Here is a 27,861-nt window from a genome sequence, read left to right on the forward strand (position 1 = left end):
AACAAAACAGCTTTGCTATCTGTATTGTGATACAGACTGACATGCCTATTGAGGAGCCCGAAATACATTGAATTACATATTTACACTTTCTGCAACAGTTTGTTTATCAAGGAAAAAAAAAAGTTTTGCCACTCTGGAGAGATGATTTGAAATTATGAAAATAATTTGGTCTCTTCTTACTGAGGTGGCAAAATTCCTGTAGGTAGAAAGTGGGGAATTTTCTTCGATCAGTGGTATCCTGAAAGAATGTTAGGACCGTTGCTATTTACTGTTTAATTATTGGCCTACTGTGGCTGTTGTATCCACCAGTTCTCAAAAATACATGTGCGAGAGTGAGGACAGTTTAAGGTGTACACGAAGGTGGCACAGTAGCACAGTGGTTAGCACTGTTGCGTCACAGCGCCAGGGTCCTATGTTTAAGGTGGTTAGGAAGAAGCTTCCAGTCTTTATTCCTTTTCTTTCCTTCATAGTCGGTCTTTTTTTTTGCTTTTTCACAGAAGATTACAAGGCTCTATGCAGGGATAGTGCAAGAAAATGTTGTTGAAGTGGAAGATCTCATCACTGAATGGCGGAGCAGGCTCGAAGGGGTGAATGGCCTACTCTATTCCAATTTCTGATGTGCTTATGTAGGTGGGGGTATGCATATTACTATATGCTGTGATGCACAATTCTGCATCGGACAGTTTAGATGGACCAGTATGTTCTTTCCTGTTCATAATGTTTGTATATTAATGCTGTGAGTCGGCTCACAAACTTTGGCTTGGAATCCAAATTAAACGAGTGCCAATATAAAGTTAACTGGAGTATTATCAATGCCTAACTTGCAGCTTGCCATTGGAATTGCATACAACAAATTCTAACACACATTCAATGGATCAGAATAATGAAGCCATATAATAAACTGCCACGCTGTTAAAGACACCAGTACAGTTAGATGAAGGACAAATTATTTCCATGCTATCATTTTATTCCCACAAATTTGCGAATGAACTCTTTGACAGCACCACAATAATACTAGACCAAGTTATTTTTATAATCTTTAATCAGCTTTATCCTGACAGGCAGAATGTTTCTTTTCTTGATAAATAAACCCTTGCAGAAAATGTAAATATGTTATCAAATAAATGTACTTGGAGTTCTTTGTTGGCATGTTATTATGTACAGCAATACAGGTAGGAAAAAGCTTTCTCCAATCTCGTGCAGCTGGTGATGGTCTGTGATTTATGCTGTTTAGTTCAATTATGATATATTTTTAAATATATTCTTCAGGTTTGAGTGACACACGGAATGCAGCATTTATTGCACATCCTTAGTTTATCTGAATGCATAAAAATTTAACCATGTAATGTGGGACTAGAGTGAAGCGAGAGGTCTTACGGAGTTTCACCTCCAACACTGTAGCACTCCTTCAGTACTCAGAAGCACCAGACTGGCTTATGTGTTCAAGTGTCTCAATTCAGTTCAATCCTGTTAGCTTCATTTTAAATTATTGATTACAGAATCAAAATATCTAAGTTGGCAATGCCGCACAGCTAGTTCATTTGTAAATGCTTTTAATTACAGTTTAGTGGAAAGATTGTTGATGGAGGAACTATAGTATTCTACCAAGTAAACATTCTTCAACAAAATATACTTTGTTGAATTTGAACAGCTTTTGGATTTCGGTTTGTTACCTGATGTTAGCCTGCAGGCAGCAAAATATTGTCAAGACAGTTCTGTGAGGACACAAGTGTGAAGATACCACTGACAACAAAACAGATTATGCGAATGCTAATCATGTACTGCAAATTGATAGCGAATACAGTTAGAACAATCACCCTAAGAAACAAATTCAGCAAGCTTTGACAAAGAGTCATCCAGACTCAAAACTCCCTTCTCTCTCCACAGATGCTGTCAGACCTGCTGAGATTTCCCAGCATTTTCTGTTTGTGTTTCAAATTCCAGCATCTGCAGTAATTTGCTTTTATCAGCAAGCTGTATTGTTGGCTGATGTACGTTTGGACAAGTTTGGAATATTATTTAGGCGATTGTTGCCGATCAGTTTGGAAGTCTGTTGGATAGATTAGCAACCTTTGCTGATCACTGAAATTCTGAACTCAAGCTGCAGAGAATTGCAGAACAATTGCCATCCTGGAGCAACAACAAGATGCGCCACTCAACCTTTACTTGGTGATAATTCTACACAAGACTCGTGTGGTATATGAATTACCTTCAGTATCATAATCCAGACTGTTGAAATCAAAGGTTTCTTCAAGCAGGCAAGAATTTGCAGTCGGAGACATTGGTGCAATACTGTTCCTGTTGATACTAATTTCTTCATGTAAATCATTCAGCCAGTTTCTGGTCCGGGGTCTTATACTCACCACTCTGCCATTAACCTTAAAAGGTGTTAAATCACATTCATTTTAATTAATGGAACGGCACAAATAAATAACTGCACAAAACTTGCTTCCACATGCTTTTCAATGTACATAGTAACAAATCGCTTAGTTCAAAAGAAATCTGATCTCTCCCCTCATGCTTTGTCAATCACCTGAAATTTGTGTGGTCTGGTTAGCAAACGTACAAGTTGAAACAGTTTCTCATTACCGACTATATCAAAACCTCGCACAATGTTGAACCCCTCAATCCAATCACACTTTAAAAACCTCTGTTCTGAGGACAGCAATTCCAGGTCCTCTGTACTTCCACATGACTGAAGCCCTTCATCCCAGCACCATTCTATAGACCATAGGAGACTTACAGTGCAGAAAGAGGCCATTCAGCCCAGTGAATCTGCACCAACCCTCTGAAAGAGCACCCTACCTAGGCCCACTTCCCACACTATCCCTGTAAACCTGTAACCCACCTAACCTGCCCATCTTTGGACACGATGGGGCAATTTAGCATGGTCAATCCACTGAACCGGCACATCTTTGGACTGTGGGAGGAAACCCACGCAGACACTGGGAGAAAGTGCAAACTCCACACAGTCACCCGAGGCCAGAATTGAACCCAGGACCCTGGAGCTGAGAGGCAGCAGTGCTGACCACTGTGCCACCCCAAAATAAAATTGGCTGTCCTCCTCCTCAGCCCTGGAGGTTGAGAGTCACCCCACAGCTCCCCTCGACAGCCATTAGCCGGCACCTCCTACTCCCCTCCCTCCGAAATCTCTCCTGCAAATTCTCCAACACTTTGACATCCTCCCGAAAGTGCAATGCTATTCCAAATATTAATTTTGCTGCAAGTCAACATTTTCCTCAATTCTGTTTTTATTACAGAATTTAAATTTGTTCTTATTTTCTAGCTCCCCTCCACCCCTCATGATGATAAATCATCTTGGAGCACTGAAATTAGCTCTGAAGATTACCAAATTCTTTTTTTTCCAATTAAGGGGCAATTTAGCATGGCCAATCCCCCTACTTCACATCTTTGGGCTTTGGGGGTGAGACCCACGCAAACACAGGGAGAATGTGCAAACTCCACACGGACAGTGACCCAGGGCCGGGATCGAACTTGGGTCCTCGGCGCGTGAGGCAGCAATGCTAACCACTGCTCCACCGTGCCATCCAGCTCTGAAAATACTATGGGCGGGATTCTCCCAAAGGCCTGACGCCGTTGTGAAACCCGGAGAGGTTCACGACGGCATCGGAGGCCCCTCCTGGCCCCCTATTCTCCCCCCGTCGGGGGGCTAGGAGGCCCGTGCCGGGAAACTTGGCCTCAGGGCCTTGTCGCTGCCGTCAAGGCCCGGTGCGCCGAGAATGAGGCGTCCGACGCGCCTAATGACGTAAGCAATGCATGCGCGGGTTGGCCGGCTCCAACCTGCGCATGAGCGGCTGACGTCACGATGGCTGACAGCTCAAACCCGCACATGCGCGGTTGCCGTCTTCCCCTCCGCCGCCCCGCAAGACGTGGCGGCTTGATCTTGCGGGGCGGCGGAGGGGAAAGAGTGCGCCCCATTGAGATGCCGGCCCGACAATCGGTGGGCACCGATCGCGGGCCTGTCCCCTCCCGAGCACGGTTGTGGTGCTCAGTCCCCTCTAGGCCCCCCGTGAAAAACGGCGGCCCGCGATTCTTCGAGCGGCGTGTCGCAAAACACGACACGCCATTTTGGGGGGGGGGGGGGGTGGGAGAATCGCGGGAGGTGCGAGAGCGGACCTCCCGCGATTTTCCCACCCGGCGTGGGAGCGGAGAATTCCGCCCCTTATGTGAGACTATTCTACAGGCAGGAACTCTGAGGCTAGAATTTGCCTGCCATGAGTATATCATAGGGTTTTAAACTTAAATAAGGGCAATTGAAAGGGCATGAAGAGGGAGCTGGCTAAAGCAAACTGGGAAATTATAGGCTGTGGCAGACATTCAAAGAGATATTTCAGAATACTCAAAAAAGGTGCAATCCAGTGTGAAAAAAAGACTCTTAAGGGGAGGGTGCACCATCCAAGACTTTGGGCGCGATTCTCCGCTGCCCACGACGGCCTTCCCGACATTTTTCCAGACCTCCCGCTATTCACCCCCCCCCCCCCCACGGCCGCCCCACAACACGAATCGCTGCTCGCCCTTTTTTTACGGTGAACAGCGATTCTCCCCTAGCCGATGGGCCGAGTTCCCAGGCCTTTACGGCCGTTTTCACGAACGCAAACACACCTGCTCTCACCGTTCGTGAAAACGGCCGCAAAGTTCCGTTCCCGACAACCATGGCACCGATTGGCACGGCCGCGCCAAGGGTGGCATGGGCCCGCGATCGGTGGGCACCAAAACCCGCGCACTCTTTGTTCCTCCGCCGCCCCGCAGGATCAGTCCGCCGGGCGGCTGAGGGGCATGACGGCCCGCGCATGCGTGGGTTTGACGCATATGCGTGATGACGACATCTGCGCATGCGCGGGTTGGAGCCGTCCAATCCGCGCATGTGCGGCTGACGTCATCGTGCGCGTCAGCCGCCGTGACCCTTGGCGCGCGGGCTTAGCGAACGTTCGCTAAGCCTGCGATGCCGTGCTTCGAGGGGCCGCGATGCTAGCCCCGACCGGGAGGGTGAATCGAGTCCCGGGAGGGGGCACGGAGGCTGCCGTGAAACACGGCCAGTTTCACGGCAGCCTTTAAGACTCTCCGCCCTTTGACTGTATCAAAGTGAAAGTGTATAATTTCACAGAGACGAGTGACAGGTTGAAAACTAGACAGTATTATGAAGACCAGCAAAGAAGGACGAAAAAATTAATAAGGAGGAACAAATAAAAGTATCGGAGAGAGCTAACTAGAAATATTACAATAGGTAGTAAGTGTTTCAACAGGTGCTTAAAGGGGAAAAGAGTAAGTAAAAGGAGCGATTGTCCTCTAGATAGTGAGAATGGGAAATTAATAATGTAAAATAAGGAAATGGTGGATGAATTGAAATTATATTTTGCATTAGTCTTCACCTTAGAGGATTCAAATAACTAAAGCAACTATAACAAGTACTACTACTACTACTAATAATAATAATCGCTTATTGTCACAAATAGGCTTCAATGAAGTCACTGTGAAACGCCCCTAGTCGCCACATTCTAACGCCTGTTCGGAACTGAACCTGCACTGCTGGCATTGCAAGCCAGCTATTTAGCCAACTGTGCTAAACCAGCCCCTTGTACTATCACCAAGGAAAGGATACTGAGAAAAGTATTAGGAATAAAAGCTGACAGGTCTCCAGGTCTTGATGTACTTCATCCTAGGGTGCTAAAAGAAGTAGCTGCTGAGATTGGTTCGCTACATTGGTTTTAATTTTCCAAAATTTCATAAATTCTGGAATGGCCCCATCAAATTGGAAAATAGTGAATGTGGTTCCTCTGGACAAGAAAGGAGGGAAACCTACAGGCCAGTTAGCTTAATATCTGTCGTAGGGAAATTGTTGGAATCTGTTATTGAAGAGGTTTTCAGTGGTAGCACTGCTGCCTCACGGCGCCAAGGTCCCAGGTTCGATCCCGGCTCTGGGTCACTGTCTGTGTGGAGTTTGCACAGTCTCCCCGTGTTTGCGTGGATTTTTCCCCACAACAATGTGCAGGGTAGGTGGATTGGCCATGCTAAAATTGCCCCTGAATTATAAAAACTGAATTAGGTACTCTAAATTTAAAAAAAATTAGAGGTTTTCGTGAGGCATTTAGAAAATCTCAATAAAATCAGGCGGACTAAACTTGGTTTAGTGAAAGGGAAATCATGTTTGAATACTTTATTGGAGTTTGTGAACAAGTAACAAGCAATAAAGATGAAGGGGAACCTGCGGATGTGCTGTACTTAGATTTCCAGAAGGCATTTTAGAAGGTGCCATAGTAAATATTTCTATGTGGGTGGAGGGGGGGTGGTATGGGGGGGGGGGGGGGGGGGGGGGGGGGGAGGAGACATATTGGCACAGAGAGAGGATTGGTTAGTGAAAGGAGGCATAGGGTAGAGATAAATGGGCCTTTTTCGGTTTGCAAAATGTGACGAGTAGAGTGTCAAAAGGATCCATGTTGGGCCTCTACAATTTACAATTGATATCAATGCCATCGAGGAAGGGACTGCATGCATGGTTGCCAAATTTGTTGATAACACAAAGATAGGTAGGAAAGCAAATTGTGAAGAGGACATAAAGGATGCTATCTGATCTAACCTCATACAAAAATCCTTCTGGGCAGGATTAGCGGGGTCATTCTCAGCACTACAGGCAGCATTCTGTTTAATTTTAGCACCCCAGCAGGAAACATCCTGCCAAGGCTACACTCAGTGTAATTTCCTGCATGGAGGAGCTCATTCGTGCAGGAAGAGTTCAGGATTTTTAAATAGTGTCCCAATCTCTCGACCCCTGGTGCAACCCCTGGAGCTCGCCCCCCCCCTCCCCCCAACCTCACACGGGCAACGCACCCCCCCAGGCCCGATCCTGATGCAGGCAAAATGCCAGCCTGGCACCTTGGCAGTGCCAACTTGGCAGTGTCCCTGCCAGCTTGGGCAAGTAATTAGGAAGGCAAATTTAACGTAGTAATTTATTGCAAGAGAAATGGAATATTAAAGTAAGGATGTTTTGCTACAGTTGTACATGGGTGTAATGGTGGCACAGTGGTTAGCACTACTACCTCACAGGCGCCAGGGACCCAGGTTGAATTCAGACTTTGGGTGACTGTGGAGTTTATACCTTCTCCCAATATCTGCGTGGGTTTCCTCTGAGTGCTGCGGTTTCCTCCCTCAGTCCAGAGATGTGCAGGTTTGCTGGTGGGGTTGCGGGAGTAGGATGGGGGAGTGGGCCTAGGTAGAGTGATCTTTCGGAGGGTTTGTGCAGACTCGATGGGCCGAATGGCCTCCTTCTGCACTGTAGTGATTCAATGATTCTATAGGATGTTGGTGTCGAACACTGTGTATAATCTTGGTTACATTATTTAGGAAAGGCTATAAATATATTTGAAGCAACTCTGAGAAGGTTTGCTTGACTGTGTTATGGCAGAGGTGTTTTCAGAACCCCAAAATGTATCATGGAGTTCAACCAACCCCCACCTTTAATGGATTGTTGCTTTTGAAGCACACGGCTTGTTCCCCAGGTATAGTATCACAATTATGGACACGTGGTTTTTAAAACAAAACAACGTTTATTCCATGAACTCAAATTAACCTTTTAAATAAACATTAGATCTCTTAACACTGTCAAAGGTAATCCCGAAAATAATACAACACTACCCAATCCTGCAAACTGTTCCTTTACACATCCAAAAGACATAAAAATCCTTCAAACCGAAGCACATTAGATTCATATTCAATACTGAGACCTTTTTACAATTCCGATTTCACCAAATGATTAAGAGATAGTCCTTCATGGCAGAGATCACCAGCAGTGCAGCTCACAGCCACACTCAAGCTTTCTTCAAACTGAAACTAAAACTCCCAAAACGCAGAGGTGAGCTCAGCTCCCCCCGTGACATCACTACAGTAATATGATCAGCTACATTTCTTAAAGGTACATTTCTTAAACGTCCAATTCCTAAAGGCACTCTCACATGACAACTGATTCTTGGGATGAGCGGAGGGTGGGGGGGGGGGGGGGGGGGCTTATCTTTTGAGGTAAGTTTTAAAGATTGAGAGGTAATCTTATTGGAACACGAGGGGACTCGACAGGGTGGATGCTGAAAATATATTTCCCCTTTTAGTAGAGTCTAGAATTCGGGGACACAGTTTGAAATTAAGGGGTCTCCCATTTAAGATGCCGAGGAGAACAATTTGGTTTCCGTCAGTGGGGTCAGGAGTCATTGGAAATCTCTTCCCAGGAGACCAATGGAAGCAAGGTAAATTTTTGTTTTTAAGGCATGGGTAAATAAATTCTTCACGAACAAGGGTCAAAGGCTATCAGTGATCGACAGAATGTGGAATTCAGGTTCCAATCAAATCAGCTCCTAATTTGTCTGTCTGTTTATGTGTCTGTCAAATGTCCACACTTTAACAACCAACCATAAGTCACTGGAGATGTACCTCATAGTATCATATAGAGCAGGAGACTATTTGGCCCATCAAGTCTACACTGACCCTCTGAAAGAGTACCGCACCTAGGTCCACTCCCACATACTATCCCTCTAAACACAATTAACCCAAGGGACAATTTAACGCGGCTAATCCACCTAACCTGCACATCTTTGGACTGTGGGAGGAAACCGTAGCACCCGGAGGACCCAAGCAGACACGAGATAGTGCTAGATAACTTCAAGAAAAGCACCACAACCTTGGCTGGTTTTGTCATTTCCATTAAAATGACCGTTTTAACTTTGCAGATTTGTAAGCAACGTACTTTTAAAGTAAAAGTATGAGCATGCAATGTCAGCATGTCATCTATATGGTGCAGAGATTGGAAGTTTATCAATATTTAAGGGCAGGTGTAGTAAGTAGTAAGAACTGTTAATGTGGAGAGGGTTTGAGGAAGATTTGAGGATAATGAATAAACAAAATAAAGTGCTCGGAGATTAACTGATCCTGTGCATGTTTGGCTCCAATCTGTTGTCTTTCTCCTCTTCTACTACTTGCCTTTGTACGAGTCCTCCCCCTTCACTGGATAAGGGAACATAAGAAATGGAAGCAAGGGAAACTGTATGGCCTACCGAGCCTGCTCCGCTATTCAACATGGCATGGCTGCTCTTGGGGGCTTAAACTCCACTTTCCTGCCGCTCCTCATAGCGCTTGATTTCCTGAGACACCAAGGACTGGATTCTCCGATTTGCAGACAAAGTGCTGATGCAGGCGTAGGAACAGTGGTGTTTTACGCCAGAAAAACGGCGCAAAACATCTGTCTAACTCAGACTTAAATATTTTCAGTGATATTCCAGATGTGGTCTCACCAATCCTATACAATTGCAACAACGCTTCTCTACTTTTATACTCCAGTCCTTTTGTAATAAAGGCTAAAGTTCAATTTGTCTTTTTAATTACATGCTGTACCTGTAAACCGACTTTCTGTGATTCATGAACAAAGACACCCAGGTCCCTCTGCCCAGACGCATTTTGAGTCAGCTTTCCACTTAGATAATAACTAAATTATCGAAAAGCTTTTGGAAATCAGAGTATACTACATCTCTTGGTTTCCCTTTATCTACCCCACGAGTGAAATCCTTGAAAAAAACTTACACAAATTTGTTGAACAGGTTTTGTAAAACCGTGTTGACTTGTTTCTTTGAGTGCAATGTTAAAAACTTCCTGAACAATATAATCCAGCATTTTCCCGACGGCTGACGTCAGCTTAACTGGTCTGTCGTTCCCTGTTTTCTCTCGCTTCTCTTGAATGGTGCTGCTATATTTGCTAACTTCCAACCTGCTGGGACCGTTCCAGAATCTAGAGAATTTTGGAAAATCGTTGCCACCATATCTGCAGCTATCTCTTTTAGAACTGCAGAATGTAGGCCAACAGGTCCTGGGGATTTATTGCATTTTAGTCCCTGCGTTTCTCCAGCAGGTTTTTCTCCGCTGATATAAATTTCTTAATTTCCTCACTTTTATTAACTCCCAGGCTACCCCCTATTTTTGGTATGAAACTGGCGTCTTCTACTGTTCTGTCTTTGCTGCCAATAAACCAATGCTTACTTTAGTTACTACCTTCCTTTCTTTAGACTTGTAAAATCTCTCATGATCTGATTTTATATTCTTGGCTAGTTCACTCAAATATTCTATTTTTCCAAATCAACTTTTCAGTGGCCCTTTGCTGTCTTCTAAAACATTCACAATCCTTATACTTACATTACAGAATTAAAAGCAGTAATCCCAGGCTCGCTCTCAGTGCCACATGTTAGTGAACATGAAAATAGGAAGACTGAACAATTCAATATGTGGCAGTAAAATTTGAATAAGACGGTAGGCTTTAGATCTCTGAGGCCTTTGGGGCCGGTTCTCGGGCTGGTGAGACCTAAACAAGAACGGTTTACATTTTAACGGTTTATTAATGTCCTCGCAGGGAGGTTTGCTAGTGTTGTTGGTGAGTGTTGAAACTAGATTCGCAGGGATGGGAACCTGAGGAGAAATTTAGAGAGGAGGGGGTAAAAAAACTGATAGTGGGAAGTACTATGGGCGAGATTCTCCGCAAATGCGGAGAGTCGTAAAGGCTGCCGTGAAACTGGCCGTGTTTCACGGCAGCCTTCACGCCAGTTCCCGGGACCCGATTCCCCCCCCCCCCCCCCAATCAGGGCTAGGAGCGGGACCCCGGGAATCACGGCGTCGCGGCCTTAACGACCGTCGTTAAGGCCGCGCGCCAAGATGTCGCGCAGCTGGCGTCTGCATGACATCAACCGCGCATGCGCAGGTTGGAGCCGGCTCCAACCCGCGCATGCGCGGGTGACGTCATCACGCCATTGACGGAACCCGCGCATGCGCGGTTCCGCATTTCTCCACCGCCGCCCGACAAGATGTGGCGGCTTGATCTTGTCAGGCGGCGGAGGGGAAATAGTGCGTCCCTTTTGGACGCAGGCCCGACGATCGGTGGGCACCGATCGCGGGTCTGTCCCCTCCCGAGCACAACGGTGGTGCTCCCGCCCCAAACAGGCCTCTGGATGCCCCAAACGGGCATCCAGCACCCGTTTTTATGACGGCAGCAAGCAGGTGTGTTTGCTGCCGTGAAAAAACGGCCCGGCCGCTCGGCCCTTCGCGGCCGTGGAGAATCGGCGCTCGCCGATTTGTGACGTGGGTCGGGCGACGGGGGGGGGGGGGGGGAGAGAATAGCGGGAGGGCACAAAAAATGTCGGAAGGCCCTCCCGCTATTCTCCCAACCGGCATGGGCAGCGGAGAATCGCGCCCTATAAGTTAATGAGGATATATCAGAGTTGTACTGAGGTTAACTGAATACTTGGAGAGTTTGAAAGAATTAGAGTAGGCGACAGCAAGTCATTAAATGGGGTCAGAACAAGAGGAAAAAATGCATCATAGGGTTAAGGTTGGTCATGACAAGGAGCAATCCAGAGCAGGGGTAATTAATTGAGGGGTAGCCAGCTTTGATGGGATGAGATTGCATCTGAGTCAAGTGAGATGGAATCAAAAATGGGCAGAAAAGACAGTCATGTGCTACCCTCAAATAAAAATGCAGGAAGTGCAGGTATATTCCCTCGAATGGGGAAAGGTAGGACAGATTAATACAGAGCATCCTGGATGACATGAGACATACAGATGAAGATGAAAAGGACGATATGCACATACAACAGATGTCAGGTAGAAAATACAATGGAGAGTCTGTCTGAATATGGAAAAACCAGAAGAGAATCACAGAATCCCTACAGTAAAGAAGGAGGCCATTCAGCCCAGCAAGTCTGCACCGACCCCCTGAAAGAGCACCTCCCCAGTCCCACTCCCCCGCCCTATGCCCGTAATCCCAAGTAACCTTTGGACACCAAGGGGCAATTTATCATGGCCAATCATCTAACCTGCACACCTTTGGACTGTGGGAGGAAACCAAAGCATCTGGAGGAAACCCACACAGACACAGGGGGAAAGTGCCAACTCAACCCAGACAGTCACCCAAGTTTGGAATCAAACCTGGGTCCCTGGCACTGTGAGGCAGCAGTGCTAATCTCTGTGCCACCATGCTTCCCCATTCCAAATCAAGCTACTGACCAGGTTATACATTAACTTGGATTTAGACATTATGTTTAATTATAGGCAGATGGAATGCATTCATTGAAGTTTCACATCAGCACAAATAAAGAGAAACTTCCTAAAACAGGCATGTGGTTGAATTAGGTGATATGTTTGACTCTGTAACACTGAGTGAAGATTGGCTCCAGTATTAGCCTTCACCAACTAACTATCTGAAATAGAGCATTAAATGTTTTTGAACAATAAGATGCAAGTAAATGATAGCACTGGATGTTTAGATAATACAGTTCATCTGCTTTAACTTCTTTGCAAAAATCAAGTTTTGGAAAGCAAGACAATTCTTGAAAAAAACTAAGAAGAAAGGCGAGGAGGAAACATGAAAAGAGACTGCAACAGACATAAAAAGGAATCCCAAGGTCTTCTATAACATATAAATAATAAATGGGCGGTAAAAGAGTAGGGCCGATTAGGATTTAAAAAGGGGATTTGCACATGGAGACAGAAGGAATAGCAAAGGTTTTAAACAAATACTTTGCATCTGTCTTTACAGAGGAAAAAGATGCTATCCATATTGAGGTGAGAGAGGAGGTAACTGGTACACTAGAAGAATTTAAAATTGAGGAGGTGGTGGTATTAGAAAGGCGATCTTTACTTATAATTGATAAGATGCCATGACCAAATGAGATGCATCCAAGGATATTGAGGAATACAAGAGTGAAACAGGGTAGGTGCCAGAGGACTGGAGAATTGTGATTGTTACACACTTGTTCAGAAAGGGGTGCATTGATAAAGCCAGCAATCACAGAGCAGTCAGTTTGTAGTAGGGAAACTTCTGGAAACTATGGTTAGACAACTGCAGGATAATTAAGGAAATCAAGGGCCACACTGTTGATGTGGTGTATATGGATTTTCAAGAGGCATTTGATGCTGTGCCCCACAACAGTTCTAGCTCATGGAATAATAATGGCCAATAGTGACAGCCTACTCATGAATGGGTCCAAAAAGTGCCCAGTCTATCACCCTGGAAGAGCAAGGTATCACGAAGATAAACACTTGAAGTTAGCTGTTTCACATTGCTGCTATTCAGTAGCAAGACGAGTGGTACTCGCCACTAACAGGATGCTTCCCCCAAGCCAAAAGGATGTTCTGCCCATTACACAAATTAGTAATTTGGTAGGTAAATTTCAGTTCCAGTGTGACAATGGTATGTAGGTCCTACGTCTCAAAAGACTGGGGAAACGTGTTAAACAGCATACCCCTTCCGTTACCCGCACTGAGCAGGGACTGAGCAACCAGCCTGTGCTTGCAAAACACAAAAAACAGTGTCCACATTATATGTGATTCCGCTATTGAACAACATTTGCTAAATAATACTCAGTGAACTAAGAATTATGTCGATAAACATTTTAAGATTGTCAGTCAGGCTCGCAGTGTGACACATTTGCGTGTACTGGAAGCTGAATATATTAATACACAAGAGCCCTGTGAAAGGACAACCTGTCTGTTTCAGCTAAACAAAACAAACGGCAGCTATTCACTGGTTCATTCTTAGGGCAATGCCTTGAGCAATCACAGTCAAGCTGCCTGGTTTAAATTTCAAACAATGTTTGACAGTCAACTGTCAGTCACTACCAACTGGTGCATTCTCCGTGGCACCGTTTCTACCAATCAGAATCCACTTGCCAACCAATCAGCACTCTTTTCTGATACAGTTTAAATCTGTTGTTTCCCCTGACACTGTACTCTTACAAATTGCCCTGATAAATGCAAGACCAAAAGCTTCGACAAAAAATGCCTCCCTTTTCAGAAATACTTAATTCTGTAATACTAAACAACTACTTCTAGTGGAATTATATTTGCTACCTAATTGTACCTAAGGAACTCTGGGAAATTAAAACCAACGCATTGACATCTCTGCAGCCACTTCTTTTACAACCTCAAGATTTAATTCACAAGGGATTTGTTGCCACTTAGTCCCATTCTCTTGAAAATCATTCCACCAGGTTTTACTCAACAGATTCAGTGCAAAGCAGACACTTACCATCAATGCGATTGTTGCATGCTTCAGCAGCGCCTGCTTCACTTAACAAAACTCTGCTTTATAGCGCAAGGCAGGAGGCAAGCAATAAAAAGGGAAAGAGTTCTAAATCTTCTATTTAATGGATTTACTGATCCCTTTCCGTGGAAAGAGTCAAAATGCTCTTATGACTTGTTCTGTGCCCCTTAGTGTCCAGAAGGTTAGGTGGGGTTAGTGGGATGGGGTGGAGGTGTGGGCTTAAGTAGAGTGCTCTTTCCGGGGGCTGTGCAGACTTGATGGGCCGAATGGCCTCCTCATGCACTGTGAAGTCGATGGTTCTCAATCCAGTATCAACTGTTATGTTGGTGTGATGATCACTACACTAAAATGGGTCTGAATAAAAGCTAAAGTGGCATCACACACACACACACACATTCTGCATCAAAACCAGGCTTACCTTTCTCCCATCTAGATCCAAAACTTTCAGAGCCATCCGGCTATCCTGAAAAGTTACGAGCATCTGTCCACGATCAAACCTAACAGGAATATAGAAACACAATTATTGTACAGCCATGTAGAACATACTTTAGCAAAACCAATGTGAGAAAAGCAGCTCCTATCAGGATGGACTCCATAGAGAAGACACTGAGATTGTCTCCACTGGTCTAGGAACCTAAATCCTGAGGGACACAGTCCCAAGATGAGGGGCCGATCATTTAGGACTGAGATGAGGAGAAATGATTTCACTCAAAGGGTTGTGAATCTGACTCTTTGGAATCCCCTAACTCAGAGGGTTCTGGATGCTCCATCATGAAGTACATTTAAGGCTGAGACACAGATTTCTGGACTCACAGGGAATCAAGTGATATGACTAAGTTGGGCGCCATTGTTGGAGCAGCCTCAGAGAGCCGAATGGTTTCCTCCTGCTCCTATTTTCTAGGTGTCTATAGATAGAGCACTTGTGGGGAAGGGGTATAAGGATATGGGAGGGGAGGGGAGGATATTGAGTTGGATGATCAGCCATGTTTACAATGAATGGTGGAACAGGCTCAAAGGGCCAAATGGCCTCCCCCTGCTCCTATTTTCTATGTTTCTATATGGAGAGTTGGCAGGAGCTGAAGCCCAAGGTCAGCTGTGATCGTACTGAATGGTGCTATAGGCTCAACAAGTTCTACTCTTGCCCCTATTTCTTGTAAACAGGGTAGACAGTCACAATATACAGGGTCACATCAATAACATTAATCTACTGCAGAAATTATTTTCAGTTTTGTAGCAGTTAGATGTACAATGACACATAACTCAGTTGCTATTAACACAATGAGGGCAGGCACCAAAGCAGTCGGTGTCCATATGCAACAAGACCTGGATGAAACCATGGGCGGAATTCTCCGCTCCCGCGCGGAATCGGGAAGGCCGTCGTGAACTCGGCCGAGTTTCACGACGGCCTCGGAGGCCGCTCCTCGCACCTTATTCACCCCCACCCGGGGGACTAGGAGCGGCGCTCCGTAACTCTTGGCCGCCAGGCCTTGACGCTTGCATCAAGGCGGCGCGCCGAGAATGACACGACGGCGGCGCCTAAGTAATGTCAGCCGCGCATGCGCAGGTTGGCCGCCTCCAACCCGCGCATGCGCGGCTGACGTCACGACGGCTGACGGCTCCAACCCACGCATGCGCGGTTGTCATCTTCCCCCCCGCTGCCCACAAGACGTGGGGGCTTGATCTTGCAGGGCGGCGGAGGGGAAAGACTGCGTTGCTTGGAGACGCCGGCCCGACGATCGGTGGGCACCGATCGCAGGCCTCCTGAGCACGGCCGTGGTGCTCACTCCCCTCTCCGCCCCACACAAGCCACAAACGAGCATTTGGTGCCCATGTTCACGACGGCAGCGACCAGGTGTGGTTGCAGCCGTCGTGAACCGGTCGGGAACGTCAGGCCACTCGGCCCATCCGGGCCGGAGAATCGCCGGTCGCCGTGAAAAACGGCGAGCGGCAATTCATCCAAGCGGGGAGTGGGAGAATCACGGGGGGGGGGGGGGGGGGGGGGCAGGGGGCGTGTCGTGAGTCGCCCGACCCTCCCGCGATTCTCCCACCCAGCGTGGGGAGCGGAGAATCGCACCCCATGGGCGGCAAGGTGGCACAGTGGTTAGCACTGCTGCTTCGCAACCCCAGGGACTCGGGTTCGATTCTGACCTTGGGTGACTTTCTGTGTGGAGTTTGTACATTCTACCAGTGTCTGCGTGGGTTTCCTCCGGGTGCTCCGGTTTCCTCCCACAGTCTAACGATGTGCAGGTTAGGTGGATTGACTATGCTAAATTGCCCTTAGTGTCCAAAGGTTAGGCAGGGTTACAGGTTCATGGGGATAGGGCAAGGGAGCAGGCCCGGGTGGAGTGCTCTTTACGAGTGTTGGTGCAGACCCGATGGGCTGAATGGCCTTCTTCTGCACTGTAAGGATTCTATGGTCACAGGACATAATTAACCCAGTTATGAAGTTAGCCAGGTCCAGAATGCAGGGTGTGATTCGCAAACCATACTCGCATACACCCTTAACCCATGCTGGTGAAACCTGGGGGCACCAGGAATGGGTTAGAAGTCCTTGGATTGGATCCCGGCCACCATTTAGACACCGTCACGTAGTCTTCCTGACTCAATGGTAATCCAGTCCAACATTTCTGTTCAATGACTTTCTAATCCATTCGTTCTGAAGAAAGACCATTGGCCAGAGAGATTAGCTTTGAGCTGGATTTTATTATTCCTCTGGGAACGGTCTGGGAGATGGGCAGTTCCATAAATGGTGAGGGATGGTGGAGTGCCCATCATTTTCCAGATGCCAGGGCATTTTACCAGCCGTGAGGAAGATGGAAGCCAGCCTCGGCTGCATGGAGACATTGCCTGGTGAATCTTGAATGTCTTCTTGTAGGATCAGAGCTGGGTGGGGGCAGGGGGCTTCTATTCAAGCATGGAGCAGGCTCTGCAGAATGGGGGGCCCTCCCACAAATGGGAGAAGCGGGGTTGCCCCCGAATCATTGTCGCGGACCCCAGCCGTGTCAAAACTAATCTTGGCCTTTACTCCACCAGAGCTGCCAGACCTGCTGAGTATTCCCAGCAATTTCTATCTTTATTACACATGCTGTTCACGCTCGAATGAAATTTGGCATTAGATAGCAATAGTTTCCTATTGGCAATGGCACAACAATCAATAGTTATCATTTTTGTCCAAATCTTTCTCTTCGATAAAAGACAAAGGTAAAACTGAACCAGTGTTTTCAGGGTCGTTTATTCCTGGTAACCACCACTTACCTCACCAATAAGATAGTGCCATAACTCTGAAAGCAATTGATTATCTCATTGCTGAGATCATCTGGAAATGCCTCTCTTTCTTCACTAGTTGCTCCTTTGAGACATATCACCACAGTTGCATCCGATGGCCCCTGGGAGGATGTAATGTCTTGGAATACCTCCTCACGTGCAAAAACATCCACCTCCTGAATATTCACTTCAAAGATAGCTAACACAGGCCTGTATTTGAATTGCAAATTGGGGAATTGTTAAAGTATGAAAGACGAAACATCATTAAAACTGGTGTGAACGCATTAACACTTGAGTAAACATCATCAGGGCTTTGGCTGTTACATTACCGCAATTCAAAATGTTCCCTGCAGCTCTTTAAAAATCACAGCCTCTCCACAGCCAGATTTAAATACTGGCATCATATTTTACTTGAATTCCAGTGTCGCATTCATATTTTTAATGAAAAGTGTAGCAGTTAATTCTGCTCAAGAGAGAACGAGCAAAGAAGATTTGCATTGTGTCAGATCCAACCTTGCAGGTAGTCCACTATTGATGTCAATGCCTCTCTTCATACATACCTGCAGTGACAAGCCTAATTTCAACGGTCAAAGTAATACAGAAGTGTAATGTGGTTCAGTTATACTGACCATAGAATTCACAGTGCAGAAGGAAGCCATTTGGCCCATCGAGTCTGCACTGGCCCCTGGAAAGAGCACCGTACCTAGGGCCAAACCTCCACCCTATCCCCATACACCAGTAACCCCATCTTAGTTTTATTTTTGGACACTAAGAGCAATTTAGTGTGGCCAATCCAACTAACCTGCACATCTTTGGACTGTGGGAGGAAACCGAAGCACCCGGAGGAAACCCATGCAGACACGGGGAGAACGTGCAGACTCCGCGCAGACAATGACCCAAGCCGGGAATCAAACCTGGGACCCTGGAGCTGTGAAGCGACTGTGCTAACCACTGTACTACTGTGCCACCCAGTACAAAGTTTTCTCTCACTTCCTCAGTGATAGCCCTCTCACAGCAGCATCAGAAGATTAAATCATTTAATACATCAGCATACCAGTGTTCACTGTGCTCATCAACCTCAAATCTGAACAGGTTACTATAAATATCGTAACTGATCTCAGGTCCTACACGTATATTTGGAGTTGGATTTTCACGGAATCTGCCTAACCTTGCTCATCTGTACCAGGAAGAGCAAACAGATTATCTGTGGGGGAAGCTAGTCAGAGGAGGGCAGATAAACTAACTGGCTGAGTCTAATAGTTCTGGAGACCAGGATGATTTGAAAACGAGAGAGGATGCTGCCACATTCAGGAGAGTCAAGTTGGAAGATGGCCATGGACGAACAAGTAATGAGATTTGAGACAAAGTTTTTAACAGCCCATATTATTGAAACATCACAGGAAGATTAAAGGGGTGAAGTTAATGAGAGGTGGATAGTTTCAGCAGAGATTTTGCAGAATTGGCCCAAGTAAGTCACTTTTGTGCCAAAAATCAGCCTCGAGTACAATTTTCAGGATTTTCCAGGTTTAGCACCCAATGATATTTACAAGTCCAAATTACAGCACTACAGTGGTAGATGAAGGTGTCAACGTAATCATGCAACTGTGCAGAAACAGCGATATTCTCAAATATGCCTTTAAAATACTTTATAAGCAGGATGGTAGTATACTGTGTATGTTACTGGACTAGTAATCCAAAATTGCAGGTTCAAATTACTCCTACCTAGATTCAATATACATGGAGAAAAAGTAAAAATCACATGAAGCTGTTGAATTGTTGTAAGGATCCAACTAGCTCACTATTATTCTTTCAGGAAGGAAGTCTCTCGTCCCTTTCCATTCTGGGGCGTACATGACACTGGCCCCATACTGATACTCAGCAACCCTCTGAAGGAACCCAGCAAGTCGCTCAGTGATATCAAATTGCTACAAAGAACAAACTTTGATGGAGCACTTGGCATCAAATTGGACATGACAAAGGCACACCCAGCCCAGCAGATGGTGATCTGCATGAGGTATTTTTGCTCACGTTTGGTCTGTCAACAAAGCAAATTTGTGCAAAGCAATATCGTAAACTTGGCACAATGGTGATTTTCAGCACAAAACTGACCCCTTTGGACTCATTCTGAACAACCTCTAATGAAGCTATCCACTTCTCATTAGCATAACACCACCTCTTTGTAAAACACCCACCATCCTCTCTCAGCAGGAAAATCAGTACTCCATCATTTGGAAGAAGTACTGAGGGCAGCAAGAGCTGGAAGGTGCACTGGCTGGAGACCTTCATTGTCCACCCACAAGTAACATGGTAGTAATAGGGCAGCACGGTAGCCTTGTGGATAGCACAATTGCTTCACAGCTCCAGGGTCCCAGGTTCGATTCCGGCTTGGGTCACTGTCTGTGTGGAGTCTGCACATCCTCCCCGTGTGTGCGTGGGTTTCCTCCGGGTGCTCCGGTTTCCTCCCACAGTCCAAAGATGTGCAGGTTAGGTGGATTGGCCATGATAAATTTCTCTTAGTGTCCAAAATTGCCCTTAGTGTTGGGTGGGGTTACTGGGTTATGGGGATAAGGTGGAGGTGTTGACCTTGGGTAGGATGCTCTTTCCAAGAGCCGGTGCAGACTCGATGGGCTGAATGGCCTCCTTCTGCACTGTAAATTCTATGATCTATAGAAGGGCAATAAATGATGACTTTCTATGAGCTTTCCTAAGTACTCGCTGATGTGGATACTAGTCTTTTCTGACTCATGTACTAGGACGTCCAGATTCCTCTGCAACTCAGAGCTCCGTGTTCTCTCGCCATTTAGACTTGGCTAAATGGCTGTTTCATCTTGCTGCCAAAATGGCCAATTTCACATTTCCCCACATTATACTCCATTTGCCAAATCTTTGTCCACTCAATTAACCTATCCACATCTTTTTGTAGCTGTATTTCTGAGAGAGAGGCCTTCACACAAAAACATTAATGAATCTGGTCAAACAACAAGTTTTATTGCTTCAAACAGCCTTTTGTTCTTAATGAATTGTGCAGAATTGAATTTCAAATAATACATTTATTTGCAATGGTTTATGCAGGGGCCTCAAACTTTTACAATTCACATCAATGACGTAGATGAGGGGAGCGAAGGTATGGGCGCTAAATTTGCAGATGACAAAGGTACATTGGAAAGTATGTTGTGAAGACGCAAGGAGTTTGCAGATGTATACAGATTGATCGAGTGGACAAAAATCTGGCAGCTGGAGCATAATGTGGGAAAAATGTGAAGTGGTTCACTTTGGCAGGAAGAATAAAAAAGCAGAGTAATACTTAAACGGAGAATGACTGCAGAATTCCGAGGTGCAGAGGGATCTAGGTTTTCTAGTGCATGAGTCACAAAAGATTAGTATACAGGTGCAGCATGACATCAAGAAGGCTAATGGAATGCTATCCTTTATAACAAGAGGAATTGGACATAAAAGTAAGGATGTTATGCTTCAGTTATGCAGGGCATTGGTGAGACCACATCTCGAATACTGTGTGCAGTTTTGGTCTCCTTATTTAAGGAAGGGTGTAAATGTGTTGAATAACCCTGAATGATCTTGACAGGGTGGATGTGGAAAGGATGTTTCCTCGTGTGGGTGAGTCCAGAACTAGAGGGCACGGTTTTAAAATTAGGGGGTCACTATTGTAGGACAGAGATGAGGAGAAATTTTGCTCTCAGAGGATTGTGCAACTTTGGAACTCTCTGCCTTGGAAGGCGGTGGAAGCTGGGTCACTGAATATTTTAAAGGCACAGGTAGATAGATGCTTATTAGGCAAGGAAATCATTTTCTTTTAAGGGGCAATTTAGCATGATCAATCCACTTAACCTGCACGTATTTTTTTTGTGTTGTGGGGGTGCGGCCCACGAAGACACGGGGAGAATGTGCAAACTTCGCACGGACAGTGACCCGGGGCCAGGATCAAACCCGGGTCCTCCGCACCGTGAGGCAGCAGTGCTAACCACAGTGCCATGGTGCCGCCCTTAGGCAAGGAAATGTAAGGTTATCGGGGTAGATGGGAACATAGAACTCTAAACAAATGGAAGGCTCAAGGGGCTGAATGGCCTACTTCTACTCCTATTTTACATGTTCATATGTCACAATCAGCTGGAGAAACTTGACTGAGGTGGAATAAAATATGTGTACAACCCTTTCAATTAAAATATGTTTCTGTGAATATATATATATATTAATTGGGTCATCAGAATAGTCAAAGATGAGAAAATAGAATAAAAATTTATGGCACAAAGTAAACCTTACATTTACACGAAGTAAGAATGTGCATGTCTATTGCTAAATCTGTGGTATTGTTCTGTGTCAGAAAACCTAGTAGAACTACGCTGCCACCTTAAGACTGCTGTTTGTACTGCCATCCGGATCTGTTTTTATATGGAATTGCCACTTCAACTGGCATTTGAAACACTAAATTTAGACATAAAGAGCTTGATCAAAAACGTAACAATAGGGAGTAAAGTTTGTGAACAGGAAATGAGTGCATGCAAGAGATGTTTAATTATTATCAAATTATTTTTAAATTAAAATTATTTAAATTATAAATAAAACAGATGATCTAGCAACTTTACTACATATGGTAGTGACGTCTTCAAGCAGACAATCAATATTACACCATTCTTTACATTTTTTTAAATTTAGAGTACCCAGGGGGCCCCTGCACAAGCTCAACCTCACAAGGTTGGTGGAGCAGATGGAGGAGGAGTTCAAAAGGTAGGATGTGTTACCGCTGTCACTGGCGGGGAGGGTGCAGTCCGTTAAGATGATGGTGCTCCCGAGGTTTTTGTTCCTGTTCCAGTGCCTCCCCATCCTTATCCCGAAGGCCTTTTTTAGGAGGGTCAACAGGAGTATTACGGGATTTGTGTGGGCGCATGGGACTCCGAGGGTGAGAAGAGTGTTCCTGGAATGGGGCAGGGATGGGGGGGGCTGGCATTGCCCAACCTCTGTGGGTACTACTGGGCTGCCAACGCAGCGATGGTGCGTAAGTGGGTAATGGACGGGGAAGGGGCAGCATAGAAGAAGATGGAGGTGGCGTCCTGTGTGGGCACGAGCCTGGAGGCGCTGGTAACAGCGCCATTGCCGCTCCCGCCAACGAGGTATACCACGAGCCCAGTGGTGGCGGCTACCCTCAAAATTTGGGGGCAATGAAGACGGCATAGGGGAGAAGTGGGGGGCTCGATGGAGGCACCGATACAGGGGAACCATCGTTTTGTCCCAGGGAGCATTGATGGTGGATTTCTGGGCTGGCACAGGGTAGGGGTTAGGAGGTTGAGGGACCTGTTTGTGGAGGGGAGGTTCGCGAGCTTGGGGGAGTTAGAGGGGAAGTTTGGAGGGGGTCTGGTTCGGTGGGAGGGAGAACTGTGTACATGGGTTTGTGGGATGTGGCAGGTGTTATCTCTTTCCCTTTTGTTGTTTGGGTTTTTTTTGTTTTTTTTCTTTTGTTTGCAGTTGCTTTTGTAGTTGGGTGGGTGTTGTTCTTGGGTTTTTACCATGGTTGTTTTGTTAATATTGTTTTGTTGTTTATATTTTGTGAAAATCTTAATAAAAATTTTTTTTTTTTAAATTTAGAGTACCCAATTTTATTTTTGCCAATTAAGGGGCTAAATATAATTTAGTGTGGCCAATACACCTATCCTGCACATCTTTGGGTTTCATAGATTATCATAGAATTTACAGTGCAGCAGGAGGCCATTCAGCCCATCGAGTCTGCACCGGCTCTTGGAAAGAGCACCCTACCCAAGGTCAACATCTCCACCCTATCCCCATAGCCCAGTAACCCCACCCAACACTAAGGGCAATTTTGGACACTAAGGGAAATTTATCATGGCCAATCTACCTAACCTGTACATCTTTGGACTGTGGGAGGAAACCGGAGCACCCGGAGGAAACACACGCTCACACGGGGAGGATGTGCAGGCTCCACACAGACAGTGACCCAAGCCGGAATCAAACCTGGGACCCTGGAGCTGTGAAGCAATTGTGCTATCCACAATGCTACCGTGGAGGGTGAGGCCCATGCAAATACGGGGACAATGTGCAAACTCCACACGGACAGTGACCTGGGGCCAGGATCGAACCCAGGGTCCTCGGCGCCATGAGGCAGCAGTACTAACCACTGCTCCACAGTGTCGCCCTCCATCCTTCAACATGCTGATCGGTTTGGACACCTTCTATCCTTTCAATATTCATCAGAATGGCCACTTAACTATGATACATAGCCAGATCTACCACATGCATCGCAACATATGTTCCACTAAACATGCTAATATTTAATCAGCTAATTGCAAACTGTCCTCCGCTATCTTGACATCCATAATAAAAATAGGGTCACAGTCACATACCTATGATCAGACGCATTCAACTCTGCTCTCCCATAATACAGCAGATCACCTGGAGTCCACATGTTCCTGGCATTTGTTTCTGCTTCATAGTCAGGCCCTCTTAGATTTATACCTGAAATGCAGAAATTGAAAATGTTAAATAAACACTGTGGATCATTCATCACTTAAAAGTCAAAGTTACTTATTGCCATGATTAAATAGTCTTAGAGCCATACAGCGCAGAAAAGGTCCTTTGGCTCTTCGAGAGTGTACTGAGACAATAACTATCCTTAATCTTGTGTTAATCCCACTTACCAGCACATGTCCCATATCCTTAAATGTGATGGTGTTTCAAGTGCTTTTTAAAGGTCATGAGGTTTCCATGCTCCACTAAATTCCCAGGCAGTGCATTCCAGGCTCTCAAATCCACTCGGAATCTGCTGCCCCTCACCCTAAAACTATGCCCCCTTGTGATTGACCCCCTCAGCCAAGGGGAACAGATACTTCCTATTTACCCTGTCCAAACCCCTCATAATCGTATACGTCTTAATCATACCCCCCTCAGCCTTCTGAAAATGAAAAATGAAAATCGCTTATTGTCACGAGTAGGCTTCAATGAAGTTACTGTGAAAAGCCCCTAGTCGCCACATTCCGGCGCCTGTCCGGGGAGGCTGGTACGGGAATCGAACCGTGCTGCTGGCCTGCTTGGTCTGCTTTAAAAGCCAGTGATTTAGCCTTGTGAGCTAAACCAGCCCCTGTGAGCTAAACCAGCCCCTCTGCTCTAGAGAAAAAAATCCAAGCCTCTCCTTATAGTTGAGATGCTCCATCCCAGGCAACATCCTGGTGAATTTCCTCTGTACCTCCTCCAGTGACATGAGGCTCTGTACCTCCTTTCTATAGTGAGGTGACCAGAACTGCACACAGCTGAAGCCTAACCAACATTCTGTACAGCTCCAATATATCCTCCTTGCCCTTATATTCTATGCCACGACTGATAAAGGCAAGTGTCTCATATGCCTTCTTAACTTCCCTATTCACCTGCTCTTCCACCTTCACGGATCTGTGAACGAGTACCCCAAGATCCATTTGTTCCTCTGAGCTTCCTAGTGTCCTGCCATTCATTACACACTCCCTTGTCCTGTTTCTTTTTCATCTCCTCACACTTATCAGGGTTAAATATTATCTGCCACTGCTCTGTCCATCTGACCAAACCATCTACATCTTCCTGTGACCTGCAACCCTCTTCTTCATCGTTAACCACCCTACCAATCTTTGTGTTATCTGCATCACGTTCTCGTCTATATCATTTATATATAAAAATATAAAACAAACATAAGGGACCCAGCACTGACCCCTGTGGCACACTGCTGAACACTGGCCTCCAGTTACTCAAACAGTCTTCTACCATCACCCTTTGTGTCCTCTTTCTAAGCCTGTTTTGAATCCATCTCAACAGGTTTACTTGAATTTCATGTGCTTCAACCGTCTCAATCTGTCTCCCATGTGGCATCTTGACAAAGGCGTTGCTAAAATCCATGTAAACTATTTCTTTCATCCATATACTCATTCATTTTATCAAAAAATTCTATCAAATTCGTTAGGCATGACCTCCCTCTGACAAAGCCATGCTGACTATCCATAATCAACCCATGCCTTTCCAAATGGAAATTAATTCTCTCCTTCAGAATTTTCTCCAATAGTTTCCCTACTACTGACATGAGGCTCACCGGTCTGTAATTCCCTGGTTTATCTCTACCACCCTTCTTGAAAGGTGAAACAACATTAGCTGTTCTCCAGGCCTCTGGCACTTCTCCCGTGGCCAAAGAGGAATTAAAAACTTGCGTCAGAGCCCCTGCAATTTCTTGCCTCCCACAGCAGCCTGAGATGCAATTCATCCGGGCCTGGGGATTTGTCTATTTTAAGCCCGTCAAAACCTCCAATAGCTCCTCACTTCCCAAGTCAAACTGCTCAAGGCCTTCACAGTCCCTTTTCCTGAATTCGGTACCAATGTCCTTTTTCTCCTCAGTAAAGATGGATGGGAAGTATTTATTTAACACCCTAGCAACGTCCTGCGGATTCACAGATTGCCCCCTTGGTCTCGAATAGGCCCTACCCTTTGCCTGGTTAACCTCTTCCCCTTAATGGATTTATAGAATATCTTGGGTTCTCCCTAATCTTACTCACATACCCCTTTTCATACCCCCTTTCTGTTCTTCTAATTGCTTTCTCAAGTTTCCTCTTGCACTTCCTACATCCTCTAGAGCTGCAGTTGAATTTCTCCCTTTGGTTTTGCTAAATGTCCAATGAGCACCATTAATCCTTTAATAATTATCTTGACTCATTATGGGAATTTCTCTATGATCATTCCTTACAATGTTTGTGGTGGTGGTTTAAACCACGCCGGCGGGAGAGGCCTGACAGCGGCGGGACTTCGGCCCATCATGGGCCGGAGAATCGCCTCGGGGGGCCTGCCGATCGGCGCGGGGGGCCCGCCGATTCCTGGGTGACGGAGAATTCCGGCCACGGCGGGGGCGGGATTTACGCCCGCCCTGGGCGATTCCCCGACCCTGCGGGGGGTCGGAGAATTCCGCGCCAGTTCTTCCAAAATCTGGCTAGATAAAAGGACGTGCAAAAACAAAGCATGCTATCTCAGAATGATAGAAAACTGCATTCAATTTCACACAAAGCAACAACTCGTTCACAAGCAGACATACAAATTATTTGAGAAGGTGGAAGATGGGTGGAAATTAGTGGCAGGAACATGGTCAGAAAAGGTGAAAGCAACAAATCAGAGTAAAGTTGCCAACCAATCGGCACGTTTTTTCTCATGCAGTTGTTGTTTCCTTTGAAATTTGGTATTCTTGTGTCTGTCCCGATGAGTGCAGGATGAAAAACTTTGGCAGCAGGTCTCTTGCTTCAATAATGCTCAAGTTTTGAACTATCAAGCTATTAATTGGTCACCAAGTACATTTGTGTTCAATTAACCACTGGTATTTACATATTCCAATTAAATCTGTGAACAATGTTACCAGAGATCAACTAATACCAATTAACAAAAATATGTGTTCACTGTACACAAGTGAAATTATTGCTCTATATCTACTTAAACAATTATTCATAAGAACAAATACACCTTTAAAAAAAGGTCTATATGTAGATGGTCTATATGTAGATAGGCCTATATGTAGATAGGTCTATATGTGGTGACCCACTGGGTCACTGTCTGTGCGGAGTCGGCACGTTCTCCCTGTGTCTGCGTGGGTTTCCTCCGAGTGCTCCGGTTTCCTCCCACAGCCCAAAGGACATGCAGGTTAGGTGGATTGGCCATGCCAATTTGCCCTTAGTGTCCAAAAAGGTTAAGAGGGGTTATTGAGTTACAGGGATAGGGTGGAAGTGAGGGCTTAAGTGAGTCGGTGTAGACTCGATGGGCCAAATGGTCTCCTTCTGCACTGTATGTTCTATAAATTGGTTCTGTCCTCTGGTGGAAGTTACTGTCTTGCTGCCTGAACATTGCGACAAGATGAAAGTTGCACCAATTATCATTGTTATTTCTTTACAACGTAGATGATACATAAGCTACAGCTAGAATAAAGTTCCAATTTGTTATGATCATACCCAATGTATTAGAGGGCCATTTTTTTCTCCACAACAGCACTCGGTCAGTCCAGGCAGGGGTTCTGCATTTGTCACTGCTGTCATAAACAGCTGTTCCCACATCATATTTGTATGTTGGAGCAAAGTTGATGGTGCCTTCAAAGAAATCTTTAAAAATCTTGATGAAAAAATACATGTTATTTTAATTTAAAATAGCATTAATGCAATCAACGGAAAGATATTTTTTAAATATATAAGAAAACCGTCAGAAAATCTGACAGCTGCAATTTTTGAATTTAGCAGTTAAACAGTACCACGCACTTTTCCCATGGAATAAAGTTCGTACTGAGACATCCATGATACTCATTGCATGGCTTGTTACAAAACTGGTAATAATCTGTAAACCACTACTGCATTTCAAGGCAGGCGTTGCAGCAAAAAAAGGATAGATTGAATAATTTCTAAATTGCGAAAAGCTATGAATATTAGAGGAACGAACAGTCAAAATAGCTAATCGAATGATAGCATTGATAATAAGGGCACTTACATTTTTTTTTTAAATAATTTTTA

The 27,861-nt window shown here is 45.5% G+C and overlaps 1 protein-coding gene across 2 annotated transcripts in view; it reads right to left on the reverse strand.

Annotated features, from left to right (window-relative positions):
• LOC119971925 (synaptojanin-2-like) overlaps positions 1 to 27,861 on the reverse strand; it is a 206,679-nt gene that overhangs the window by 20,255 nt on the left and 158,563 nt on the right. For both annotated transcript variants that reach the window (XR_005461948.1, XM_038808263.1), the window contains exons 17-21: positions 27,313 to 27,469; positions 23,719 to 23,830; positions 17,339 to 17,557; positions 14,502 to 14,580; positions 2,210 to 2,378 (exon numbers count right to left, since the gene is read on the reverse strand). Coding sequence is in view for 1 of the 2 variants with exons in the window: in XM_038808263.1 (XP_038664191.1) it covers positions 2,210 to 2,378; positions 14,502 to 14,580; positions 17,339 to 17,557; positions 23,719 to 23,830; positions 27,313 to 27,469 (736 nt within the window). In the remaining variant the exon portion in view is untranslated. The remainder of the gene's footprint in view (positions 1 to 2,209; positions 2,379 to 14,501; positions 14,581 to 17,338; positions 17,558 to 23,718; positions 23,831 to 27,312; positions 27,470 to 27,861) is intronic.

This window comes from Scyliorhinus canicula, chromosome 1 (assembly GCF_902713615.1).
Source record: "Scyliorhinus canicula chromosome 1, sScyCan1.1, whole genome shotgun sequence".
NCBI lineage: Eukaryota > Metazoa > Chordata > Chondrichthyes > Carcharhiniformes > Scyliorhinidae > Scyliorhinus > Scyliorhinus canicula.